Source organism: Indicator indicator, chromosome 20 (genome assembly GCF_027791375.1).
Source record: "Indicator indicator isolate 239-I01 chromosome 20, UM_Iind_1.1, whole genome shotgun sequence".
Classification (NCBI taxonomy): domain Eukaryota; kingdom Metazoa; phylum Chordata; class Aves; order Piciformes; family Indicatoridae; genus Indicator; species Indicator indicator.
In genome coordinates, this window is record NC_072029.1 from 2,980,042 (window position 1) to 3,006,517 (window position 26,476).

The window sequence follows — 26,476 nt, forward strand, 5'->3', positions numbered from 1 at the left end:
GTTTAGGTTGGACAGGAGGAAAAATTTCTTAACCAAAAGCATCGTCCAATCCTGGAAGAGGCTGTCCAGGGCAGTAGTTGAGTCACCCTCCCTGGAGGGATTGAAAAGGTTTGTAGGTGTAGCACTGGGCAACAGGGTTTGGTGGTGGACTTGGTAGTGCTGGGTTAACAATTGGACTTGATGACTTTAAAGATCTTTTCCACCCTAACCAGTTCTGTTAATCTATGAATATTGTTTGAATAGTCCTGGAGGCCTATTTCCCCACTAACTAGACTTCATCCTTTTTTGCAGAATTGCCTGTGAGAATCAGCAAACCTTTGACAGACATCAATGCAACTCAGAAGGACAAGGTCACATTGGAGTGTGAACTGTCCAGGCCCAATGCAGATGTTAAGTGGTTCAAGGTAACACTCAGTGGAGAGTGGTGTTTCAATTTCTGACTCCTCTGGAAGGAAATGAGAGCTTTTCATTTCACTTCCAGGGGATGTGAGTCTGAACCTTTGCTGTGCAGCTCTGAGCATTGTTTCTCTCCTCCTCATGTCCATTTATTTGCCCAGCTCATCACAGTCTGTGTTATTTCTCTACTGGGTATGCTTATTGGGTTAGAAGGTAAACCGCTCTACTCCCACACAGAAGGTGAGCACAGCTGTTGGTAGTAACACACTCCTGTGCTTGACTTCATGCCCAGAAGTTCTCATCCAAGGATTTAAAGCCTCAGAGGGAACTGCTCTTTAAGATGAAGCCTCAACTCCCTTTGAAACTGACAGTCATTTTGGGGATCAGCTCAGGCATTTCATGTACCCTCCTTGGGGCTCAGCTGATCCTTCCCTTAAATGGGGCTAACAGCATTCCTTCAAGGTAATGTCTGAAGGGCTTCTTGCCAACCCTGTACAGCACCCTAAGCCTTAAAATAGGTGTCTAAGGTCAACCAAAAGACATGTGTGGTCCTCAGGCATTCCTACTTCTTGAAAACTTTGCACTATGCTGGAGTTAATCTAGTTGAAGATGTCCCTGCTGAGTGTGAGGGGTTGGACTAGATGACCTTGAAAGGTGCCTTCCAACCCAAACCACTCTGTGATGCTAAGTGTCATGGTATGTTCAAGGAAGCACAGTTCCATGAGGTGAGGCAGGTGAATTAAGGACAGAGCTGAATCTTTGTCTTGCTCACTGCAGACGAGCTGATGGTGATCTGTTTGGGCATTTTCCCTTCCAGGATGGGAAGCAGCTCCAGCCAAGTCAACAAGTGGGGATTGCTTCCCAAGGAAATAAGAGAAGCCTCATTATTCACAAGTGTGAATATGAAGACCAGGGGACCTACACGTGTCAAGTAGCTGAAGACAAGACATCAGCTACACTAAAGATCCATGGTATGTTGGACTCAAGTAGGAAGTGATATCTACTGCAGTAGCTTTCACTACACAGAACAAGTTGCTCCACACAGACAGGTCTGCTGTACCCTGGCAGATGTTATTTCCCAGAGGTGCATCTGAAGGGAGGGGAAAATGGGGGAGCTGGAGCACTTCCCCTGTGAGGACAGGCTGAGAAGGTTGGGGTTGTTCTGCCTGGAGAGGATAAGGCTCCAGGAGGACCTTAGAGTAGGCTTCCAATACTTGAAGGGACCCACAGGAAAGATGGAGAGGGACCTTTATCAGGGGAAAGTAGTGATGGGATGAGGAATAAGGATTTTAAGCTGCCAGGAGGTAGATTTACATTAGATAGTAGGAAAAAGCTCTTCACTGTGAAGATGTAAGACACAGGAACAGTTTCCTAAGAGATGCTATGGATGTCCCCTACCTTGAAGTGTTCAAGGTCAGGTTAGATGGAGCCTTGAGCAACCTCATCTGGTGGAAAATGTCTCTGCTCATGGCAGAGGGGTTGGAAGTAGATGATTTTAAGGTTCTTTCCAACTGAGACTATTCTATGATTCTGTGATCTGAAAAGACAAACTGACACTGTCCTATTTCTTACTAGATGCTGTCCTCATGTGGCCACTTAGGTTTAGCAATAACTTCATGAACACTTGTTCTGTTCCACTACTCTGTTGAACTCCTCTTTTCTCCCTGACTTTGTCCTGGGGTTGAGATGCTTTTTGAATGCAGGCTGGTTTGCATCTGAGCCCTGGTCCTGAGGATGATTCAAGGCGAAATTCCTTCCGAAAGGAGAGGGCTGCAGCAGCACAAAGTTATGAATTGGTTGTGATGAATCAGTGCAAAGGTGCAGAATTAAAGAGGAGTACACTGAGTGCAGGAGACTCTGAAGCAAAGATACATCCTTGGCAAAACATGTGGCAGGGGTCCCTGTGGCTGATAGGGTCCAGACACACAACCAAGGGTGTAAGAGGAGAGCTTGCAGAGAACTATGTGAATGTGACAGGTTTCAGAGAATCATAGAATGGTTTGGGTTGGAAGGGACCTTAAACATCATCCAGTTCCAACCCCTCTGTCATGAGCAGGGACACCTCCCACTAGACCAGGTTGCTCAAAGCCATATCCAGCCTGGTCTTAAACAATTCCAGGGATGAGGCAGCCACAGCTTCTCCTGTTCCAATGTCTCACCACACTCAGTAAAGAACTTCTTCCTAATATCCAATCTAAATCAACCCTGCCCTATTTTGAAATCATTGCCCCTTGTCCTATCACTGCACTCCCTTATAAACAGCTCTTCTCCAGCTTTGCTGTGTAATAGCATCCTTGGGGTTGCAAGAGACCTTTAAAGATCATCTAGTCCAACCCCCTTGCAGTGCACAGAGACATCTTCAACTGGATCAGGTCGCTCAGTTGTTATGATACAAGAGACTGGAGGCTTGTGTTTAGTTTTCCTTGGCAGATTTTCATTCCTTAGTATGTTTTAACTTCTTTTGAAACCTATGTAAAGTTCTAGCATCCATAAAATCCTCTGCTGTAGCTGGGAACTCTACCTGTAGGGTCAAGCAGGGAATGTATTTACTATGTTGAAGAAGGAAACTCCCCAGAAGGGGATGTTGGTCTGGAATGACACACAATCCATGTTTTTTACTATGCAAGCCTGCAGAAGGAAATCACACCAGACCCAGGCATGATGAAGCTCGGGTAAATATTTGTCTGTCTCATTTCACAGCCCGAGACATCAAGATTGTCAAACCACTGGAAGATGTGGAAGTGAATGAATATGAGAGTGCATCTTTTGTCTGTGAAATTTCACATGATGAGGTCCAGACCCAGTGGTACAAAAATGACAACAAGCTGAAGGCTGCTGACAACATTAGAATGCGTCAAGATGGTAGGAGGAAAAAGGGGGATCTTCTTCTTGAGTGGGGGTGGGTTGGAGTAAGTGCTGGAGGCTGAGAAGAAAGGTCTGACCAAATCAAGTTAGGAAGGTTCAGCAGAGTTACCCTATTGTTTTGGAGGTGCAGCTACGCTGGGATAGTGATATGGTGAGAACTTAAGGCAAATTCATTGATGTGCCCCCATCCCATGCTGCCAGCAGTGGGTAGGAATTTGTATCTTCTGATAATGGGTGGGATCCTTCTCTTTCAAGTACTTCCAGAGGAGCTGAGGTTAAATTACCCTTTGATAGTGGGATATAGACACATGGGAATGGTTGGCCTTGCTGCTGTGAAAGCAGGTGGTGAGGCACTGAAACCAGATGAGTGATGCTCAAGCTGGCAGCATGCCCTGGGGAGGGAAGCTGTTTGCTCAGGACAGCCTAAGTCTGGTTGTGTCTCTGTTCGCAGGCAAGACCTATTCACTGACTTACACACGTGTCCAAGTCCAAGATGCTGCAGAGATCAAATTTGTAGCAGAAAAGGCAGAGTCTCGTGCCCAGCTTACTGTGAAAGGTAATTCTGGTTTTCGTGCCTGTGCTGCTTAAGCTCTCTCACGTTACAAATCAACCAACTTCCCTTGCTTTTAGCATGAAGAAAGTTCAACAACACCCAGAGCTCTCAGGGCAAGAAGAACTCCTGCCTACCCTGCTGGATAGAAAATATCAGCCTCACTGCTGGAGTTTACTTTTGCTAAACAGCACAGTTTATTTTCTCAGGAGGCTGATTTTGAACCACAAGACATTGAAAGTCACATTTGAACTTGGAGGAACCAAAAGCTGTAGCATAACTTTCTCCTATATTTTCTCTTTTGGGAGTAGGTTTAAAAACATTGCAGACTTTTTTTCTCCTTTGTGTGTGTGTGTTTAACTTAAATAGTGTGGTGGAGACAGAGAAGGAAGGCATTAACACATTGGTGAGGACATGTGAGATCAGGACATGTGAGATCAGGCTGGCTTTGCCATAGCATCATTGAGTAAATTACTTATCTCAGCAGTTCAACCATCCAAATGCTAAAATGGGGATAAACCATTTCCCCACCATTACCTCTTCACTTGCTGTGTGTTAGCTGAATGCCCAATACAGTGAGGAAAAATTGCTAATGAGTTTTTAATTGGCACCTGTGGTGAGTTTAGGAATTATCCCTCAACATAAATATGGAGAATTAACCCCAAAATAAATCACCAGACTAGCTCAGAAGGTTTTGGAAGCAAGTGAAGCTCTATTTACAAACAAACTAAAATCTAGAAATATGAAATGCAATGAATATGTACAAAATATGTACACATTAACAATTTATAAACAACACAAAGACCCCTCTGGACAAAGCGAGGGAGGCTGCTCGTGGAACCCCCTCTTTCCCCTCTCTCTCCTTCCCTTCCCAGTACCTCACAGACACAGCCAGTGAAGGTTAGGAAAAGAGATAAGGGAGCAATACAAAGAGAGAAGCAGCAAAGAAGAGAGAGAATTGTTTATGCAAGTAACTTTTATCCCTGTTGGCAAGCCAATGAAAAGGAAGCAAACTCCCCACTCTGCCCCTACTTTGTTTTGAGTAGTGGTTCTTAAACATTTCTCTCTATCCAATGGAAGTGTTTAGAACAATCAGTATTTTGCTTTCTTACATCCAATAGTGACTTATTTACACTCTTTTGCTTTCTCTGCTTGAACTTTGCAAAGAAAAATTAAAAAGACAGTTTCAAATCATCACATGGTGGAACACTGGAACAGGTCACCCAGGGAGGTGGTTGGGGCTTCTTCCCTGGAGATATTCAAGGTGAGGCTGAATGAGGCCCTGGGCAGCCTGATCTCGTTGGGGATATCCCTGCTGACTGTGGGGAGGCCAGGCTGGATGAGCTTTGGAGGTCCTTCTGGCCTGGACCATTCTATGATTTTCCCTTTTGTATCCAATGATCAGTTGTTTACTTTCTACTCAATGCCTCTGGAAATTTCTTAGGCATCAGCCTATAACTGTGACATCACCTTTCATGGACATGCAACTGATTACTCTGCTGTGTGTATGTTTGTTTTGCCTTTTCTTTTTTTCCTCTTATTTTTTTTCCTCCTTTTTTTCCCCTCCTGTTAGAGCTGCCTGTGAAAATCGTGAAGCCGCTGCGGGATAAGATCGCCCTTGAAAAGCACCGGGGGTTCCTGGAGTGCCAGGTGTCTCGTGCCAATGCCCAGGTCAGGTGGTACAAAAAGGATGTGGAAATTCACCCCAGTGACAAATACGAAATGGTAAGCGACGGAGTCTATCGGAAACTCATCATCAACGACGCGGGCTATGAAGATGAGGACACCTACACATGTGATGCCTTGGATGACAAGAGCAGTGCCAGTTTCTTTGTTGAAGGTAGTGTTACAGTGTGAGAGCTGAAATCCCCCTCCCACACCAGCAATAACCAGGCTAGCTCAGTCTGGAAGCAAACGAAGCTGTGTTTACAGGCATTGCCTACAATCTGTGATGAAACGCAATGAGTAGGTACAAATAGACACTATTCACAACATTTACAAATAGGTACAGTCAACAGAAAAACACAACCAAGCCCCTTGGACCCACAAAAGAGAGGGGCTGTGCTTCTTTTTTCCTCCTTTCCACCCCCCCAGAGCAGGCAAAAGGGAAGAAAGCCAAGAAGCAGAGAGAGGTTCGTTAGACTTAGCTTGTCAAGGTCAGTATGTGTTATCTTCAGCCAGAAAAGAAGCAGGCAGACTGAGAGAAAACTATGAGACTGCCCAACCTTGTTTTGAGTAGTGATTCTTAAACATTCCTATCTCTCCAATGGGAGTGTTTAGAATAATCATTATTTTGCTTTCTTACACCCAGTAGTAATTTATTTACATTCTTTCACTTTTCTGCTCGAACTTGGTGAAGAAAAATTAGACAGTCTTAAAACCATCACAGGCAGGAAAGCATTTTCTTTCCCCCCGCCCCCTCTTTAGGATGATTTGGAAGGAGGACTGGCTGGTTTAAAAAGCCCTAGTAGTTTACTTTGAAAACAGAATAGCACTTAAAAACTATTATATATATATTATCTATCTACATATTTTCTTTCTTTCTTTCTTTCTTTCTTTCTTTCTTTCTTTCTTTCTTTCTTTCTTTCTTTCTTTCTGTCTGTCTGTCTGTCTGTCTGTCTGTCTGTCTGTCTGTCTTTCTGTCTGTCTGTCTTTCTGTCTGTCTGTCTGTCTGTCTGTCTGTCTGTCTTTCTGTCTTTCTGTCTGTCTTTCTTTCTGTCTGTCTGTCTGTCTGTCTTTCTATCTGTATCTAGATAGATAGATAGATATAGGGACAGGCCATAAGAGTTGAGACTCTTCAGCCTGAAGAAGAGAAGGCTCCAGAGAGATTTTATAGGAGCTTTCCAGTACCTGAAAGGGGCTGCAAGAAAGCTGGAGAGGGACTTTTTATAAGGGCTTGTAGTGATAGAATGAGAGGGAATAGATTGGATTTAGAAAAGGATAGATTTAGACTGGAGAGTAGGAAGAAATTCTTTACAGGGAGGGTGGTGAGATATTGGAACAGGTTGCCCAAGGAGGTTGTGGATGTCCCCTCCCTGGAGGTGTTCAAGGCCAGGTTGGATGAGGCTTTGAGCAACCTGGTCTAGAGGAAGGTGTCCTTGCCCATGGCAAAGGGATTGGAACTATATGATCTTAAGGTCCCTTCCAACCCAAACCATTCTAGGATTTTAATTCAGTGCTGATTTCTTCTGAAGGTCATTGATATTGCTTCCTTTTAGGACTATAAAGACAGCAACATCCTAGAAGATGACTCTATGGTACTTTCTTCTAAGGAAAGTCCTGTTCCAGAGTATTTTATCAGATGCACTGGGGAAAGCTTGTTGTTCAAAGTAGCTGTAGCTACCTAAAATATTTTCTGCTATCAATACCTGCATTTCAGTGAACCTTCTTTTCCATTTTGTATAATGCCAAGTGTTTTATATCAGAGTGGGAAGGTGACTTTATAAATAGGTCTTGGACTCAGAAGATCTGAATCCTCTTGAGGCAGTGTTACATTCTCACTGTCTGACCCATAACCAGCAATATTTGTGTATTTTTATGCAAAAACATTCATGTTTTAAGGCTTTTCGAGTCAGGAAGTTCAGTAAAGATTGCAGAAGCGTGCAGAATGCTAACGAGTGATTCTTAAATCCCTGCTTTCCTGTTCCATCCTTCATGCAGAGCAATCCATCAGTATCATAAAGGAGTTGTGTGACGAGGATGTGACTGAGCCTGAAGAGGCCACGTTTGAATGTGAGATATCCATTCCGTCTGTGAAACCTCCCAAATGGTTTCTACGTGGAGAAGCCTTGCAGGCTGGCAGAAACATTATCATGCATCAAGAAGGCACCATCCACAGGATGACCATAGTAAAAACCAGTGCCAGCATGACAGGCACCGTTCAGTTCTCCATTGGCAAATCGAAATCCACAGCAAACCTACTCGTCAGAGGTAATCCTCCCTCTCACGGTTCCTGGGAAGCAATTTTTTCAGAGAACACTGTCTAATATGCAGGTTCCATTGGCTGGGATCTTGAAATGTAGGTGTACCTGGAAGATCTGGTCAAGTACCTGGAAGATCTGGTCAATTCCCAACTGCAAGTTGTTAGTTGTAACATTGGGACAGGCTGCCCAGGGAGGCATTGAAAAGATGTGTAGACATGGCACTTCAGGACATAGTTTAGTGGGCATGGTGGTGTGGGGTTTGTGGTTGTACCTGCCAATCTCTGAGGTCTTTTCCAACCTTAATGATCCTATGATTTTATAAATGAGACAACCATGTCTTAGGAAAGGATTTGACTAAAGGAGTTTGGAGTGCCTGGTATTCAAACTGAGCTAAGTCTACTTTTTGGTTTATTTTTTTTTCTGCTTGACTTTACCACGGAGTACAAAAGAAATTTGCCAGGAGAGGTTATTTTGTCCCATTTCTGAACTAGACAAGTTTGATAGCTCATTTAATTAATCTGCTTTGTCATTGACTTGATCTGGGACAAAGCTTTGAGGCTTTATATCTTCTGCTGTCACCATAGTGAATATCTCCAATCCCATTCTGAAGTCCTTGTTTTGACTTTGGTTTGCTCATACTTGAATACCAGCTTCAATTAGCAAGCAGTTCAGTAAGTATTGACCCATGCATCTGGTAGCTAATATAAAATTTTATCTCATAGGAACCAGCATTCCCTAGAGATCATTGTGTTGGGTTAGCTTCAGAGCCAATCAGTCCTGTAACAGAAACCCACAGCATCATCTGAGCAATTCACAAAGCTGCTGGGAATGACATACATGAAACAAATTGGCATGAAATACAGATCTGAAACTTTTCTCTTCTTCCCATTCATCCTTTATGCTTTCCCAACCCTGCTGTGCAGATTGCCACATACAGATCACCAGGAAGCTGGAGGACAAGACAGCTCTGGAGCGCCATTCGGTCATCTTGTCCTGTGACTTCAGGCCTTCTCCAAAGGTTGTGAGGTGGTTCAAGGACCACACCCCCATTGAGCCCTCTGAGAAGTACAAAATCAAGCGGGAGCAGCATTCAGCAGAGCTCAAGATTTTGAAGGTGAAGCCTGAAGATGCTGGTGTGTATAAGTGCAGGGCTGGAAACGCAGAGACTGAAGCCACACTGACTGTTGAAGGTACAAAGGGTTTGCAGCAGGGAGGTTTGCCTGTTGCATGCCTGTAAGGAAGAAAATTATTAGACTGAGGCTGGTGAAAGATTGGCCCACGTTTCCCTGGGGTAAAAGTCCCACCCCTGTTAAAAATGAAGGTCAGGTGGGATGGGGCTCTGGGCAACTTGCTCTAGTTGAAGATGTCCATGCTGACTGCAGGAGATCTGTACTAGGTGACCATTAAAGATCTCTTCCAACCCAAAATATTATATATCTTTATGGTTCAGTGTTTCATTCTCGGTTTTGCTTCTTGAGTAGAAGTAGATTTACTGCTTTTATATCAATGCAGTATCTTGAATGAACTGACTGCATGATGAGTCATAGAATTATATATATATATAAAATACTATGAGGTTTGAAGGAGCCTTTAAAGGTCACCTACCTCACCTCCCCTGCAGTGAGCAGGGACATGTTCAGCTCAATCAGGTTGCTCATTAGGCACTCTGCTGCTCTTCCATGATACTGAAATCCATCACTTTGCCACGAAGTAGGTGATGCATGTGGAAAGCCACCATCTGGGTAAGGCAGAATTTCATGTGTCTTTCTCAAGGCACATTACTGTCTATTGCACTCAGAGGAGCTGGCATTCTGGTCCTTCTAGCTAAAAATGTCCTTTAGGTAAACTGCTACAGGGTTCTGGTGATCTTGGTTCTGGTTTCCATTTCCTGACCACTGTGTCAGCTTTTATACCTGCTATATATTTGTTATTTTCAATGGTGTTCTACCTCACCTGGGTATGGCACTATTTTTTAGCCAGTTCTTCACTCACCTCTGCTGAAACTGTAGGAAATGCTGCTCTAAGTGTCACTTTCAGCAAGACTTGGATATGAGCCATGGAATCATTGCCAGAAGTCCAGGGAGCTGTTTTTTGTAACCGTTTGGCCTTGCAGATGTTTATCCAAAAGACAAAATGATTTAATACTCCCAGCCCCACCCCCAACTTAGCTAGTCCTTGAGAAACAGCTTTTCATGAGTGGAGAAGCTGCAAAGAAAAACCTCTGACTAAGGGCAAGGAAAGTAAAGAATTCATTTCTTTCTGCTTCCTAAACCTGACCAAGCTGCTTAATCACCTGGTGGCCAAACCCATTGTCTTCATCTCATCATCTGTGCTTCCCTAGCAGTGCATCAGGGAAAATCACACTGATGAAGTGTGATGAGCACACAGGGATTGGAGCTCTGTGGGATATTCAGGCAGCACTGTAATATCATCAATATCTTAGAATTACTTATTTTTGATTAAAAAAAAAAGGGGGGGGGGGAGGGCAAAACAAGAAGGATATGGACATGCTGGAAGGTGTCCAGAGTAGCGCCACAAGGATGGGCAGAGGGCTGGAGCACCTTTCCTATGAAGAGAGACTGAAAGAGTTGGGGCTGTGCAGTCTAGAGAAGAGAAGGCTCCACGGTGACCTTCTTGTGGCTTTCCAGTATCTGAAGGGGGCTACAAGAAAGCTGGGGAGGGACTTTTTAGGATATCAGGGAGTGATAGGACTGGGGGGAATGGAGTAAAGCTGGAAGTGGGGAGATTCAGACTGGACATGAGGAAGAAGTTCTTCATCAGAGTGGTGAGAGCCTGGAATGGGTTGTCCAGGGAGGTGGTTGAGGCCCCATCCCTGGAGGTGCTTGCAGCCAGGCTGGATGAGGCTCTGGCCAGCCTGATGTAGTGTGAGGTGTCCCTGCCCACGGCAGGGGGGTTGGGACTGGATGATCCTTGTGGTCCCTTCCAACCCTGACTGATTCTATGGCATTCATGTGTGAAAAGAGCATTGAGGGCTCTAGACAATATACGACTTGTGAATGGATGATTTTATTGTTGTTGAACCAAAGGCAGAACCAAATAAATTAAATGTACTGACCCGTGGTGCATAGGAGACCAGACTAAATCACCTAATAAACACTAAAAGCTCTGAAATCTGCTGGTGGTAAGAATGGTGATGGTGCCTCTTGGTCTCCTCCAGCCCGCAACGTAGAAGTACTCAAACACCTGCAGGATGTGGAAATTGAAGAGGAGAGTTCTGCTGTCTTCTCCTGCGAGCTGTCTCACGATGATGAGGATGTGGAGTGGTTCCTCAATGGCACCCTCCTTTATACCAACAATTTCAATGACATCAGGAATGTTGGCAACTGCTACATGCTGACAATGAAGCAGGTCAAGCCTGAAGATGCTGGCACAGTGACAATGAAGTCAGACAAGGTGTCGGAGAGCGTGCGCCTGAAGGTGATAGGTAGGTCAGGATCATACTCCTCCTGAGTGTAAACCAGAGGTGCAAAGGAGCTCTTAGTTATCATATCCATGCAGCAATCCTGGTAGTAAGCTTCACCTTTCTGGGGCCAAGTATTCAGTGTGCAAGATATTGGCCAGTTTCTACTGTAGCAGATGATTTTTCTAAGGAAGGCTGTTTGGGTCTCCTGCCAAAACTTTCCATAGTTGTTTACTTGTCAGCAGGATAGTCAAGTTCCTTTTGTTTTTGTAGGTCTCTTCAATAGTTTATAAACTGTGGTTTCTAAAGACTTCTGTCTGCAAGAAGCTGAGCTTCAGTGTACCTCCAGTGGTAGGGCACATCTTCAGTACACCAGGTCTGGAGCTGGACTGATTCTGCACAGAGAAGGCAGTTTGCTGCTGCCCTTAATATGCCATAAAGTTTGGTCATGCACCTGAGTTGCTGTAGTTTGACACATCCTTGTGCATCACCTAAGGCACAGTCAGTTGTGTGAATTGTTGTAGAAACAAGAGGTAAAACTCTCAGCAGAATTTCACAATCACTTTTTGTTTAGGAGCACACCCATAGGTGCATGGTCAAATAAACCACAGTGATTCTGATCCAAAACGAACTCCCTAATGTATCTGGAAACAGGACTGGGAAATGTTCTGAGTCATTCTCTTTGAAAGTCAGACTCTGATGTCCTCCAAACCCTCTTAGAGAAGCATCTCTCTGATTTCCTTCCCATTTTGCCTCCTGTTCATGACTGATTTGTTCTTCCCAGAGTATGTGAATAATTTAACTCTCTCACTCTGAAGGGTTTCTTCTTCTTTCTGACTTTTGTATCTAATCCAAAATGTCCCCTGTATAAGTATCTTCAGTGTCAAATATGTTTTAAATCAGATAAAGGGAATCAATAAAACAAAAAGGGAAGAGCAAAATCATTCAGGAGAGTGAGGAGGGTGTTTATGTTACTGCATGAATCCTGCTTTTGAAAAGACAGTGCTCTCTGGCTTTACAAGACCTACAGCCCAATTGCTTCTCTTCACACAATTTTTCTTTTAACCACCTGAGCCCTTTCCACTTGTAGACTGCTGAAATGAAAAAGAACATTCACAGAATCACAGAATGATAGGGGTTGCAAAGGAACCTCTGGAGATCATCTACTCCAGCTCCCCTGCCAGAGCAGGTTCACCTAGAGCAGGCTGCACAGGATGGTGCCCAGGCAGGTTTTGAATGGCTCCAGAGATGGAGATTCCCAAAGAACATTTCTGCTCCTCCAGATGCAGACAAGGGCTTTCTTAAATCCAGTCTATCTATTTGAGTAGCTGCTCCATAGAGGAGTGAAGCTGTCCCTCTGGCCTTCACTAGAGCATTACATGCCTGCTCCAAGCCCTGTTCCCAGCGATGGGCTCTCCTTTGCCTCAACACAGAGAAAAAGATGTCCTTGCAAACTCAGAGGTGCACAGTCATGAAGAGACCACTATTGTAGTGCTGAGCATCATTACTTATCCATGGCAGTGCTTCTCTCCTTCCTTGCACCCTCCCATGAACAGGTTCTGGTTTCCCTAACACTCATTCCAGTCATGAGGTGTGGGACTGCCTTAGGTTCTGCATTGGTACCAGCAACGTTGCAAGAGTTTACTTAAGCTCTCTTTAAATATTTGGCAGCAACTACAAATGTCTTAATTTAAATATCCTGGTTGTTCTCTGTTTTGCCTGTTACCCTCCAGAGAAGCCTGCTGTCTTCATGAAGGCCTTGGATGATGTCTTTGGTGAGGAGCGTGGTGTGATTAAACTGGAGTGTGAAGTCTCCAAAGAAAAGGTCAAACCTGTCTGGAAAAAAGATGGTGAGAAGATCACTCCTGGTACCAAGTATGAGCAGATACAGACTGGGAAGACCCTGTGCCTCCTTATCCATGACCTAGAAAAGACAGATGCAGGTTTATACACCTGTGATATTGGCACTGATGTTGCCAAGTCCAAGGTCAGCGTCCAGGGTAAGTATTGCAGATGATGGACGTTCAAAGAGTGCTGTAACCATCAGTGGGCCTGGCCACTGGGCTCACAGCTGTTCCTCCAGAAGCCTCACGTTACAAGGTGGTGTCTGAACAAATCCCAGTCACTCTCAAAGCATATCTGGAGAATTGTTGATGGTTTCAAACTCACATTGATGAGACAAAATTTGAATTTGTCTGATTTGAGCATCAGGAAGCAGTTCCATTAGACATTAGCAAGAAGTTCTTTACTGGTGGTCAGACACTGGAACAGGTTGCCCAGCAAAGCTGTGGATGCCTCATCCCTGGAAGTGTTTAAGACCAGTCTGGGTGAGACTTTGGGCAACCTGGTCTAGTAAGAGGTGCTCCTGCTCACTGCAGGGGAGTTGGAACTAGATGATGTTTGAAGTCCTTTCCAACTCAAGCCATTCTATGATGATTCTATGAATACTGGGTGGGGGCAGGATGGTCACAAGTGAACAAACATCCCTTTTCTCATATCAACATGGAGAAATACCTCAGACGATGTCCCAGAGGCTTCCTATCTGACAACTTTTCTCCGCTCTAGCTCACTGAATCTTGACTTTTCTCCATCGAGTGAACTGTTCTTCATGTAGTCCTTCCACACCAATGCCCTTCTCCATTGCTTTGTGGTGACTCTGAGTGGACAATGTTTGAGAAATCCTTCCCATGCCAAACACATCTGTAAGGAATGCAGTGTTGTCTTCCCAGTTCAGTCTGATGAGCTAAAAATGTCAATGCCACTACTTGTGTCATTGTGCTAATCCACTTTTTGTCCTCCAGAGCTGAACATTGGCATCACCAAACGCTTGAAGAACACAGAAATCCAGGAGGGAGAAGATTGCACTTTTGAGTGTATTTTGTCCCATGAAAGCATTGATGACTTCAACTGGACACTGAATGGGAGCAAAGTGGAAAGTGGAGGGCGATTTAAAGCCTCCAACATGGGTCGGAAATATACACTTCACATCAGAAATGTGGTGTGTGGTGATGCTGGGGAAGTCATTTTCACTGCCCGTGGTCTAACCTCCAAGGCTTCTCTGGTTGTGAAAGGTAAGGAGATCAGAAAGTCTCTGGAGTTTGCATTTCTGGAGTGTCTTTCCATAAGGCTATGTCAGTAAATCATGAAGCCAAACTTTTGTCATGATCAAAATGAATAGCAGCCTCTGCTGTCAGCCTCAAGGCACTGAGATTTTTCCTTGAAAACAAGAGAAAGGCTGAAATTTTTATAGGGATTTGAGAACACACTGGGCTGTGTCATTATACAGACAGTTGCTACTCACTGTGTGCATATGAGATAATCACCCCAGGCTTTCTGTGCAGTCAGCAGACAAGATGACATCCCTTGAAATGGATGCCATCAGGACAAGTCCTCGGGTCCTGTAAGCAATTGTAGTACCACAGAATGGTTTGGGATGGAAGGGACCTTCAAAGGTCATCCAGTCCAACCCCCCTGCAGTCAGCAGGAACATCTGCAACTAGATCAGGTTGCTCAGAGCCTTGTCCAACCTGACCTGGAATGGTTCCAAGAATGGGACATCTACCACCTCACTAGGTGACCTGGGCCAGGGTCTAACCACCCCCAGTGTAAACCATTTCTCTCTTCTATCTAGTCTAATTTCTTCCTTATATCTAGCTTATCATAATCCTTAATATCCACTGAAACTCCTTAACTTGCAATTAATATACACTGAAGATCTGATTTTCTCCCCCTTTCCCTAACATGATGTGAGTCATTCACTGGGGAATGTGAAAACTTGCTGGATATTTGAGTTGTGAAAACCTCAGCAATATATTGATCATGATTTTTATTCCAAGTTTCCTTTGTTTGTTTGTTTGTTTGTTTCTTTGTGGTTTTCTTGTTTGTCTTGGTGGTTTTGTTTGTGGTTGGATTCGTCTTGGTGGTTTTGTTTCTTTGTGGTTGGTTTGTTTGTCTTGGTGGTTTTGTTTGTGGTTGGTTTCTTTGTCTTGATGGTTTTGTTTGTGGTTTGCTTGTTTGTCTTGGTGGTTTTGTTTGTTTGTGGTTGGTTTGTTTGTCTTGGTGGTTTTGTTTGTTTGTGGTTGGTTTGTCTTGGTGGTTTTGTTTGTGGTTGGTTTCTTTTTCTTGGTGGTTTTGTTTCTTTGTGGTTGGTTTGTCTTGGTGATTTTGTTTGTGGTTGGTTTCTTTTTCTTGGTGGTTTTGTTTCTTTGTGGTTGGTTTGTTTGTCTTGGTGGTTTTGCTTGTGGTTGGTTTCTTTGTCTTGGTGGTTTTGTTTCTTTGTGGTTGGTTTGTTTGTCTTGGTGGTTTTGCTTGTGGTTGGTTTCTTTGTCTTGGTGGTTTTGTTTCTTTGTGGTTGGTTTGTTTGTTTTGGTGGTTTGTTTATTTGCTTATTTTTGTTTCACTCTTCAGAAAAACCTACTGAGGTTATAAAGCAGCTGGAGGATAAAACATCAGCAGCAGGACAGGACATCAGCCTGAGCTGTGAATTGTCAAAGCCTGATGCAACCATCAGGTGGTACAAGGACGGCAAAGCGATCCGAAAAAGCCAGAAGTATGACTTGCAGCAAGAGGGCACAAGAGCCACTCTGATCATCCATGATTCCACAGTCAAGGACAGTGGGGAATACACCTGTGAGACAGAGTTCTCTAAAACAAAAGCCAGGATCACAGTGCAAGGTCAGTTGAAGCATGCATAGGGGACGGGGTGTACAGAAGTTGGGATAAACCTCCGTAACCTGTGGGAGACGTTCTTCTCCTCCAGCTCCCTCGATAGGATCAGGTTTTGGTTTTCACAAAGTGTCATAGATTAAAATGTTAAAAAAGAAAACCCAAACAAATCAAACCAACCAAACCTCTGAGGAATTTTAGTACCTACAAGGTCCTGAAGTGTATCTCTTGTGCTGCATCATGAGCCCATCCAACCTGGCAATTTGAATTAGTCTGTTTTGAACATGGGTGACCAAAACTGCATGTGGTCTACAAGATGAGACCTCACCCACACCTGTACAATGACAAACTTCTCTGGAAATGCTCTACCTCACCTGTTTTGTGACAGCAGCTGAACTTGGTGATCCTCTCAGATTCATTCTTCACCTGATGTGATGAGAGAAAACAGCCTCAAGTTGTAATAGGGATGATTTAGGTTGGATATGGGGAAAATTTTCTTCACTCAAAAGATTATCAAGCCTTGGAACAGACTGTGCATGGAAGTGGTGGATTCACCCTCCCTGGAGGGATTTCAAAACCATGTAGAGGTGGTGCTAAGGCACAGAGGTTAGTGGTGGACTTGGCAGGGTTAGGTAAAAAGATGGATCAGATGATCTTAAGGACCTTTTTCAACCTAAATGATTCTATATTCTGTAATTCTACAAAGGAGACAGAGGAGATTGAAGAGCACTCTGTGCTCAGCACTTGTTCAGTTATCAGATTTATTTATTTATTTATATTTCCATATATTTCTTTATTCATTTATTTATTTACTTATTTATTTACTTATTTGTTTATTTTTGTCTTCCAGAAAAACCCAATTATTTTGTCAAGGAACTTTCAGATCTGAAAGCTGATGAAAGTGGAACTGCAGTTTTTATGTGCCAGAGCGAGAGAGCTGCATCCTCTGTGGTCTGGAGGAAAGGCATTGCTGAACTCAGGGCTAGCAGGAAATATGAGATCACACAGAAAGGACAAGTGCTCCAGCTGACCATAAATAACCTGGAGAAAAGTGACAGTGACACTTACACCTGTGACATTGGTGATGCCCAGTCCAGAGCCAAGCTTGTTGTGCAAGGTATGTGTGAGATTGTACCTCTCATTTCTCCTACAGAATCCCCTGTGTGCAGAGGCAGATCCATTTCAGAGTGAAGAGCCCCTTCCGTGATGAAGGGTCTAGAGCACCAGTCTGAGGAGCAGCTAAGGGACCTGGAGTTGTTTAGCCTGGAGAAAAGAAGACTGAGGGGATGCCTGCTTGCTCTCTGAAGGGAGGTTGGAGAGACCTGGGGGTTGGTCTCACAAGGAACAAGCAATAGGACAAGAGGAAATGGCCTCTACTTGTACCAGGGAGGTTTAGGCTGGACATTAGGAATAATTTCCTCCCCAAAAGGGTTGTCAAGCCTGGAACAGGCTGCCCAGAGCAATGGTGGAATCTACTTCCCTGGAGGGACTTAAACATGAAGATGTGGTGCTGAAGGCCATGGTTTAGTGGTGATCTGGCATTGCTGGGTTAACAGTTTGACTTGATGATCTTAAAGGTCTCTTCCAACCAAAATGATTCTATGATTCCATAGAAGCACCAGATCCACTGATTTCTGGCTCTCTCACTCATGATCTGTAGACACTGCATGTAGCTGTGTAGAGTTGTACATAGCAACAGGGAGTTGGACATGCAGAGCAATTTGTCAGCTTGAACAAGTTACACCTCGAGCACTTTGGATGTGGTTTAAAACCTAAAACGCTGGTGTGAGGAGAGGAAAGCTGCTGCTCCTGTGTGAAAGTGTGATGAACATCATCCAGAGTGCCTGCTATTAGAGGAGGGAAACATTTTTCTGCCTCCAGGCTTTTCTCCCAGGCCTTTGGTGCCTCTTTCCTAGTAGTGATTTTTAAGAGAGTCTGGGTGAATGAGTGATCCAGGGATCTTTAACGCTCAAGGTCCTTCTGCACCTGGGAGGTGAGGGGTACAACGCAATCTTCAGCTGAAGAGCTTTTATTTAATGCCATGAGCAGTTAAATGAGCTGTAGTGGCCAGTGCTAAGAGCAAGGTAGTGTTGAAGGGGAAGGAGTGAGGGTTGGTTGTTCTTGGTTTTCACACTTCCCTCACTGGAAACCCAACTGGGAGTAAACCTTGAGCTGAAATTGATGAAACAGTGAAGAGAGTAGCAGTACCAATTCAAGAATAGTCACATAGAGATGCAGTGGTGCTTATTGCAGTTAGTTATTAAAAACTAAAGGACAAAGCCAGATTTAACACCTCTAGAGCAGCCTTGAGAAACAAAGTCTGCTTAGTGGCCTCCAGATCTGAGCTATCTGGATTCATTGTGAGGTTTCTAACAGCAGCTTTTCGGAGTGAAAAAAATACTTCTCTGTCACAAAGCTCAAGATAAAAGTGAAAATTTCTTGCGCTGGGTTTTGTAAGTTGGAGCAACATCAGATGTATCTTTGTATACAGTGATAGCCCTGTTTTCTTTCTGTCTTTCTTTCTGTCTTTCTTTCTGTCTTTCTTTCTGTCTTTCTTTCTGTCTTTCTTTCTGTCTTTCTTTCTGTCTTTCTTTCTGTCTTTCTTTCTGTCTTTCTTTCTGTCTTTCTTTCTGTCTTTCTTTCTGTCTGTCTTTCTGTCTGTCTTTCTGTCTGTCTTTCTGTCTGTCTTTCTGTCTGTCTTTCTTTCTTTCTTTCTGTCTTTCTTTCTGTCTTTCTTTCTTTCTGTCTTTCTTTCTGTCTTTCTTTCTTTCTGTCTTTCTTTCTTTCTGTCTTTCTTTCTTTCTGTCTTTCTTTCTTTCTGTCTTTCTTTCTTTCTTTCTGTCTTTCTTTCTTTCTGTCTTTCTTTCTTTCTGTCTGTCTTTCTGTCTGTCTGTCTTTCTGTCTGTCTTTCTTTCTGTCTGTCTGTCTTTCTGTCTGTCTTTCTTTCTGTCTGTCTTTCTTTCTGTCTGTCTTTCTGTCTGTCTTTCTTTCTGTCTGTCTTTCTGTCTGTCTGTCTTTCTTTCTGTCTGTCTTCTGTCTGTCTGTCTTTCTGTCTGTCTTTCTTCTGTCTTTCTTTCTGTCTGTCTTCCTTCCTGTCTGTCTTTCTGTCTGTCTTTCTGCCTGTCTGTCTGTCTGCCTTTCTTTTTTCCTGTCTGTCTTTCTTCCTGTCTTGTCTGTCTTTTTTTCTGTCCTTTTTTCTGTCTTTCTGCCTTTCTTTCTGCTTTTCTTTCTGCCTTTCTTTCTGTCTGTCTTTCTAGTTAGGAGTGTGCTTATCTCTACCTACAAAAGCATTTTTTCAGGGCTGTTGTTTTGTTTCTGCTTACTGAAGCTGTGGTCAGAAGTCCTCTCCACTTCCCACTGTGTTTAAAGTTGGACTAAACTCAAAGAAGAACGGGAGCTGGGTGGCCCCAGTCCATAAAAATCAAGTTATGTTTGCTCTAGAGAAACAGAGGGGTTGTCATGGGAGGGATCATCTGCTCAGCAATGCCTAGAGCCCAGTGACACTGTCAGCCTTTCCAGGTAGTTCCATTAGGAGAAGCTTTATAACCCTGGATGTGCATTGTTCTTGCTGCTTGTCCTGCTACCTATGCTCTGGTGTTTTGGAGTGGTCTTCATCCTGGTTTGGTGTCTGTCTTGTATATATTATCTTCATGTGAAAGGTTTGTGTGTTCAATAATTGTGCTTCAGTCTTCTGTTTGATGAATGTATTTCTTTCTTGGAATGATCACATGGGAAATCTTGGAGTTTTCCATCTTGCTTTTCATGCTAGAAATGGGAGAACCCAGTAATTGATGTATCTATGTTCCTTTCAGGCCAGAAAGTGCTAATAACAGAAGACCTGGAAGATGTCACTGTGTTAGAAGGAGAATCTGCCATGTTCAAATGCAGAATCTCTCCTGTAGACTATAGCAGAGTGCAGTGGTTTTTGGATAAAACCCCTCTCCATACCAATGAACTTAATGAGATCCAGTTTCAGCCTGGTGGATATCACTTGCTAACGCTGAAAAAGCTCTCACTGAAGGACTCGGGGGTCATTACATTTGAAGCTGGTGATAAGAAAACATCTGCCAGTTTGGTGGTTAAAGGTAAATCAACCCTCAAATCAAACCACAGGAGAAGAAAGAATGGGTAAAAACAAGTATGGGTGAATGTGGGTAGGTGGAAAAAAAAAAGGAATTAAAATGGAACAAATTTGTTCCCATCACATATATATCTGTATATGTTCAAGTATAGCATTAACTGTATGATGAACCAAGGGCTGGGGAATGCAAACTCTGTAATCCAGGACAACTCTCTGAGTGTTTACTGGACTTTAGATGGGAATGCTATACTGCAGTGATGGTAGATTGGATGCTTAGACAAGTTTTCCTTGAGCCAAGCTGATAGGATGGTGACAAATGAGCAGAAATCAGTTCAAGGGGAGAAAAAAAAAGGTGCAACCCATAAATGTTTCATTTAGGTTTTATTGTTTGAAAGGCAACATCACAGGTGGTCTCTGCTACTCATTGCTGCTGCTGAATGTTTATCTGGAAAAGTTAAATGGAGTGTTAGTCTGCTTTGCTAATGAGGAAATTAATTGAGTGACCATCCAGCCCAAGAGTGCAGAACTAGAGAGGGGTTTCCCTACTGGAAACATAAATATTCCTCATTTATCCTCATAAATCATTCCTCATTGCCCAGAGATCAAAAGCACAAAGTCTTCACTATGTTAGATCACATCCTCATTCTTTTCAGGATCACCACGTTTCTTGCAAAGAACTTTTCTTGGTTTTCAACATTGGAAAATTTGCCCAAGTGTTGCCATGCTGCAGAAAGGCAAAAAGACTTTTCCTGAAGGCAACTGACAGGGTGATTTGTTTGCAGAAGGTTGATTCTTTTTGGTAGAACTAATTTGTGATGCTGTAGTACCAAACTCAGGGTTTGGTCTCCTGTTTGATTGGATTCTTTTGAATTAGAAAGCAGGAAGCCTGGGGAGATAAGACCTCCTTAGACTAGTTTAGCCATTGGTATCTAGCTTAGGCTACCTCTATAAGCTGTATAGGAAGACAAGAACCTCCAGAGAGCTGTTCATATTCTCTGTCCTAATGGTATATTTTGTAAGTGACTTTCTGTTCTCTGGAGGTGTCTGTCATCTTCCAGTGGTTACAGAGAGACCCAGGTCAGAGGGATAAACTGAAATGCTGAGAACATGCAACTGTACTGAGGAGGAACCTCATGTCTGTGCTCCACAGGGCAGGAGAGGTTCTCAGCAAGACATCTGGGACAGCAACCAGGATGTGGAGCAGACAAATCTTTCATCTTCTCTGGCTTTAGCTCTGTGAATGTTAAGTGCCTAAGCTCTCTGGAGCAGTGATGGGACAGTAGGAGACATTGGGTTTCTCTGTAGGAGATCCACCAAGCCTGAGGGGTAATCTGGAGAAAGACCTCCTAAAGCTGTCTGTAGTGATGGCTCTCTCCAAGGAGTGAGCTCACACACCCATGTTTGTCTGGGTAATTCCTTCAGGAAGTCAAATTTATTGAGAGTAATGCACCCAAAGTGCATCAGCTAGAAGGAGAGATACTATCTGAAGGGTTGCTGTCTGAGTTGAAGCAGAAGACCTCCTCTTAGACTCAAGAACCTTTGGTGTACTTTTCTGAGCATGTTGGGTAACCACCATGTGTGTTAGGCAAGCACTGAGCCTGAGCCACCTCAGAACTGGGCTCCTTTACTACCCACGTTAAAAACACTCCTGCCTCTCTTGAGCCACTGCCACAGCCCAGGGGTGAGGAGCTCAGCTTCTGTGGGCTCATTCAGGTGGGCAAGTTTGAGCAGCAGGTTGTTAAAGGCACAGCCTGTGTGTAGCCTGGCCAGTGGATGCTCTGTGTGGAGCACTTGGGAAGGGCAGATTGGAAGCTGCACCTGGATTAGAGAGGTCATTGTAGACAAAAAACCATTTGGGTTGTTGGAAGAGTCAATCTGGCCTTCAGAGCATGAAGAGGAAAGAGGGAAGGCAAGCTGCTCACAGTGTTTATCCAAAGCACAAAGCCAGCCTGCTGACACTGCCCAGGATGCTGCTGGCCTTCTTGGTGACCTGGGCACATGCTGGCTTATATTCAACCTGATGTTCACCAGCACCCCCAGGTCCTTTTCCACCAGAAGAGGAAAGAGAAGACCTTGATGATGTAAAGATGAAGAGAGATGATTTTCTATGTCTTTCTGCAGTACTGGCATCACAGGATCACAAAAATTTAGGGGTTGGAAGGGACCTCTGAAGATCATTGAGTCCAAGCCCCCAGGCAGAGCAGGACCATAGGATCTAGCACAGGTTGCACAGGAATGCATCCAGCATGTGTTCCATTACACACAGTAGGCTTCAGTAGGAGCTAGATCTCACCCATGGTGAAGGGTTCATAATGTTCCACAACAGCCCCAGTCTTCCCCTCCCAGAGAAGGGTGTGGATGGATGCCTGAGTGAAACACACAGATTCAGATCACTGGTAGATGTGAGAGAGTCAGGTTATAAGGTTGCTTACAACCAATTGAACTGTTGTAGATTTCTTTTCTCTGTTAAGAACAACAGAATGCAAAAAAAAAAAATGTATATATATCAGTAGCCCTGTGACATTGAGTGTTCCAAACTAGACAGAGGTAGAGGGGAACAGAAGAATGAGGTTTGTAGTTTTTCAACATCCACAGGACTGCATCACAGGTCAATAGCTGACTTGCATATTCATAAGACAGCAGAAGCTAGGAAGGATCTATTTATTTATTTTTTCCCCATGAACTGAGGGTAGAACACTTCAGCTGAGGTTTTCTTTCCCAATAAACAGCTTTCCTACACTAGCTCACCTTAAAGCCTTGAATCCCAGGCAGTGATGGATCCTGCTCAGGTATCTCCCCAGGGATTCTTTAACACACCACTGCCCTTTCCTCTCTGTGTTTGCTCTGTGCTGGTTTTAGGGCTGTTATTCACGTCAGGTAAAAATATGTTGTGGGGTTGGTTTGGTTTATGTATAGTGAGAGATCACCAGTGCTGGGTTCTGGCAGCAGGTGCTTTGCCATTTCTGTGTCCTCTGTGTTACATGTGAGCTGACCTGAGCAAAACTTGATGTGTTCTGTGCCAGTGCTCCAGCTCTGGCCACCCATCTGCCACATGCTGCTTGTGTCATTAACAGCAGGGTAGCATCTGCCACCAATGTTAATGGTGACAACAGTGAGAGCAGCAATGGCTGCAACAGTGCAGACAGTGGTTAAAAGGACAATAAGCAGATGGTCTCTCATCTTTGTTTTTGCTGCTGTCAGGTGCTGGCAGCCAGATGTGACTTGTCAGAATCTGTTTGCTGGTGCTTCCCGTTTGTGCTGTGCCTTTCTAGCTCTGTTTGATATCTTCATCAATGACATAGGCTGTGGGATCTAGTGCACCCTCAGCAAGTCTGACACCAAGCTGAATGGTGTGGTGATAATGCCAGAGAGACCTGGACGAGCTGAATAAGTGGGATCAAGGGGTGACCTCATTGCTGTCTACAACTACCTGAAGGGAGGTTGTAGCCAGGAGGGGGTTGGTCTCTTCTCCCAGGCAACCAGCACCAGCACAAGAGGACACAGTCTCAAGCTGCGCCAGGGGAGGTGTAGGCTGCAGGTGAGGAGAAAATTATTCACAGAGAGAGTGGTTGGCCATTGGAATGGGCTGCCCAGGGAGGTGGTGGAGTCACCATCCCTGGAGGTGTTCAAGAGGGGATTGGACGTGGCACTTGGTGCCATGGTTTAGATAGTCATGAGGTTTAGAGTGACAGGTTGGACTCGGTGATCTTTGAGGTCTCTTCCAGCCTTCTTGATTCTATGATTCTATGATTCTAAGTGAACCTCATGAAGTTCAACAAGGCCAAGTCCTACACTGTGTCAGGAAAATTCCCATTATGAATGCAGGATGGGAGATGATGTGATAGAGAGCAGCCCTGTGGAGAAGAACATGAGGGTACTGGTGATGAAGAGCTGAACATGATCCAGAGAGGTGGTTCTGCCACAGTACTCTGCTCCACTGCACCTGTGTCCAGCTCTGAGGCCCTCAACACAAGAAGGACATGGACCTGCTGGAGCAGGTCCAGAGAAGGGCTGTGAAGATGGTCAGAGGGCTGGAGCACCTCTCCTACAAAGACAGACTAGGAGAGTTAGGGCTGTTCAGCCTGGAGGAGAGAAGGCTCCAGGGAGACCTTAAAGCAGCCTTCCAGTACCTACAAGCCACCTGGGGAGTCTCTATTTACAAAGGCTTGCAGCAACATGACAGGGGGCAATGGTTTTAAACTAAAGCATGGCAGATTTAGATTAGACATCAGGAAGAAGTTCTTTACTATGAGGGTGGTGAAAAACTGCATCAGGTTGTCCAGGAAGGTGGTGGAGGTCCCATCCCTGGAGACTTTTGAGATCAGGCTTGATGGGGCTTTGAGCAACCTGGTCTGGTTGAGGATGTGCCTGCTGACTGCAGGGGGGTTGGACTAGATGACCTGTAAAGGTCCTTTCCAACCCAATGCATTCTATGATTCTATGATCTCAACAGTCTGGAACAAAAAGGGCAAAATTATTTCCTGTCTGTGTGTTTCCTTAAATGTGTTTTGGTTTTGTTTTGGTTTTTTTCTTCAGAAATGCCAGTTCTTTTCAAGCAAGAGCTCCAGAATGAAGAAGCTAAAGAAGGAAAACAAGTCAAGCTGACCTGTGAGCTCAGCAAACCTGGCACCCCAGTGAAATGGATGAAAGGAGACACTGTTCTCTATGCCAGTGAGAAGTATGAATTCAAGCAGCATGGTACTGTGGCAGAGCTCATCATTCGAGATGTCAAGTCAGTAGATGCTGGGGACTACACCTGCACTGCTGGGGAGCTGAAGACTACAGCTCGGGTCAAAGTAAACGGTAGGCAGAGATCCCTGTGTTGCCACCTTTCTGATTCCATCCCATAATGCAGCTTCTGCTTTAAAAAAATCATACAATCGTAGCATGGTAGGGGTTTGAAGGGACCTCCAGAGATTGAGTCCAACCCCCCTGCCAAAGCAGGGTCACCTTGAATGCATTCTGGTGTGTGCCTTGAAAGTCTCTGGAGAAGGAGACTCCAGTGTAGCAAATGGAGTGTGTGCTGGAGCAGCAAGGAGGAGAGACACAGGCCAGAAATACTGTCTCAGAGCCCTGCAGCTGCAAGGAGTGTGTAAGATGAGGATGCCTGGAGGACTCTGAAGGGGTCCTTATCAAAGAAGAAACTTCTCCCATGCTCCTAGGAATGCACAGTGAGATGGCAACATCTAGGGGAGAGGTTTCCTTCTGCTCCCATGCAGAATCGCTTTGACACCACACAGCAGAATCAGTTTGATGCCACACAGCCAAGGGAGGTTCTAAGGATGTTGTGCTCATTGGGAAAAGGACTGATTTGCAGAGGTGACAGCTGTCATGGAGCACTTGCTGTATAGCAGGTCAAGAAGGGGCATGTCCTGATCCCTGGTTCTGTGTTCTAGCTGTACCTGTCCTCTTCAAACAAGCCCTGGAGAACACCACCACAGAAGAAGGGAAATCTGTCTCCTTGCGCTGCGAACTCACAAAAGCTGATGCCACTGTGGTGTGGAAGAAGGGAGAAGCCACGCTCCAGGCAAGTGCCAAATATGAAATGAAGCAGAAGGGGACAGTGGCAGAGCTGGTGATTCATAATGCAGAGCCAGAAGATGCGGGAAGATACACCTGTGACACTGGAGACCAGCAGACCTCAGCCCAAGTCAAAATCCATGGTAGGAATAAGACACCTGCTTGTGACCATTTGTTGTTGTTCTTGCCATGGTCCTGCTAACTCCTGCACATTTACAGCAGAGAGAGTGTCCAGGGGGAAAAAAGGATCAGTACAAAATGCAGCTCTGGTTGGGTCCATGATGTTCTTTATTTTCTAGGGTCTCATGTTAAAACTTATTAATCAAATCTATCTGACACCAAGACAGCTTTCCTTGCTTCTGAAATAACTGTTCTGCTTTCTACTCTGGACAGAGGTGCTCTGCTGAGCACTGAGCAAGAAGGGCCTCAGCTGCACATATTGGTATAGAATGTGCAATTGTCTTCTGCATTTTCTCAGCAAGTCTATGACCATCAGCATTTGGGCAGCAGGAGGGTAATTACTGTAATTACTCCATACTGTAATTACTGAGAAATAATTAGTTTGGTTTTATTTCCTCCCAAACTCAAGGAGTGCTATTGCAAATACAAGTAGAGTCGTGGAAGTGCAGGTAGGTCAGAGCTTATGAGCTGTGCTAAGTCTGGGTTTAAGTCCCATGTGAGGTCACCAGTTGGTAATGATGCTCCTCAAGTAAAATGAGAACGCTTCGTTCCTCAGCCGCCTCTGTGCTCATCGAGGAAGAACTGAAGAGTGTTGAAGCTGTGGAAGGTGGGACAGCCACCCTGCAATGCCAGCTGAGCAGAGAGGCCCCTGTAGAGTGGAGGAAGGGCCATGCTCTTCTTCGGCCAAGTAGCAAGTACAGGATGAGGCAGGAGGGCAAGGTGGCTGAGCTGCTGATCCGCGATCTGGAGCCAAAGGATGCTGGAGACTATACTTGTGTAGTGGGGAACCAAAAATCCACAGCAGCCCTGGCAGTGAATGGTAAAATGTCACAAGTAACCTCTGCAGCTATGCAATGGTTTTGTCTATCTCTTCC

The 26,476-nt window shown here is 44.5% G+C and overlaps 1 protein-coding gene across 1 annotated transcript in view; it reads left to right on the forward strand.

Annotated features, from left to right (window-relative positions):
- OBSCN (obscurin, cytoskeletal calmodulin and titin-interacting RhoGEF) overlaps window positions 1-26,476 on the forward strand; it is a 179,089-nt gene that overhangs the window by 41,063 nt on the left and 111,550 nt on the right. Inside the window, 16 exon segments of the mRNA XM_054389952.1 lie at window positions 292-404; window positions 1,214-1,367; window positions 3,097-3,258; window positions 3,713-3,817; window positions 5,385-5,651; window positions 7,472-7,741; window positions 8,658-8,924; window positions 10,913-11,179; window positions 12,889-13,155; window positions 13,957-14,226; window positions 15,563-15,829; window positions 16,671-16,937; window positions 19,633-19,905; window positions 24,438-24,704; window positions 25,298-25,564; window positions 26,158-26,421. Coding sequence (XP_054245927.1) covers window positions 292-404; window positions 1,214-1,367; window positions 3,097-3,258; window positions 3,713-3,817; window positions 5,385-5,651; window positions 7,472-7,741; window positions 8,658-8,924; window positions 10,913-11,179; window positions 12,889-13,155; window positions 13,957-14,226; window positions 15,563-15,829; window positions 16,671-16,937; window positions 19,633-19,905; window positions 24,438-24,704; window positions 25,298-25,564; window positions 26,158-26,421 — 3,747 coding nt within the window.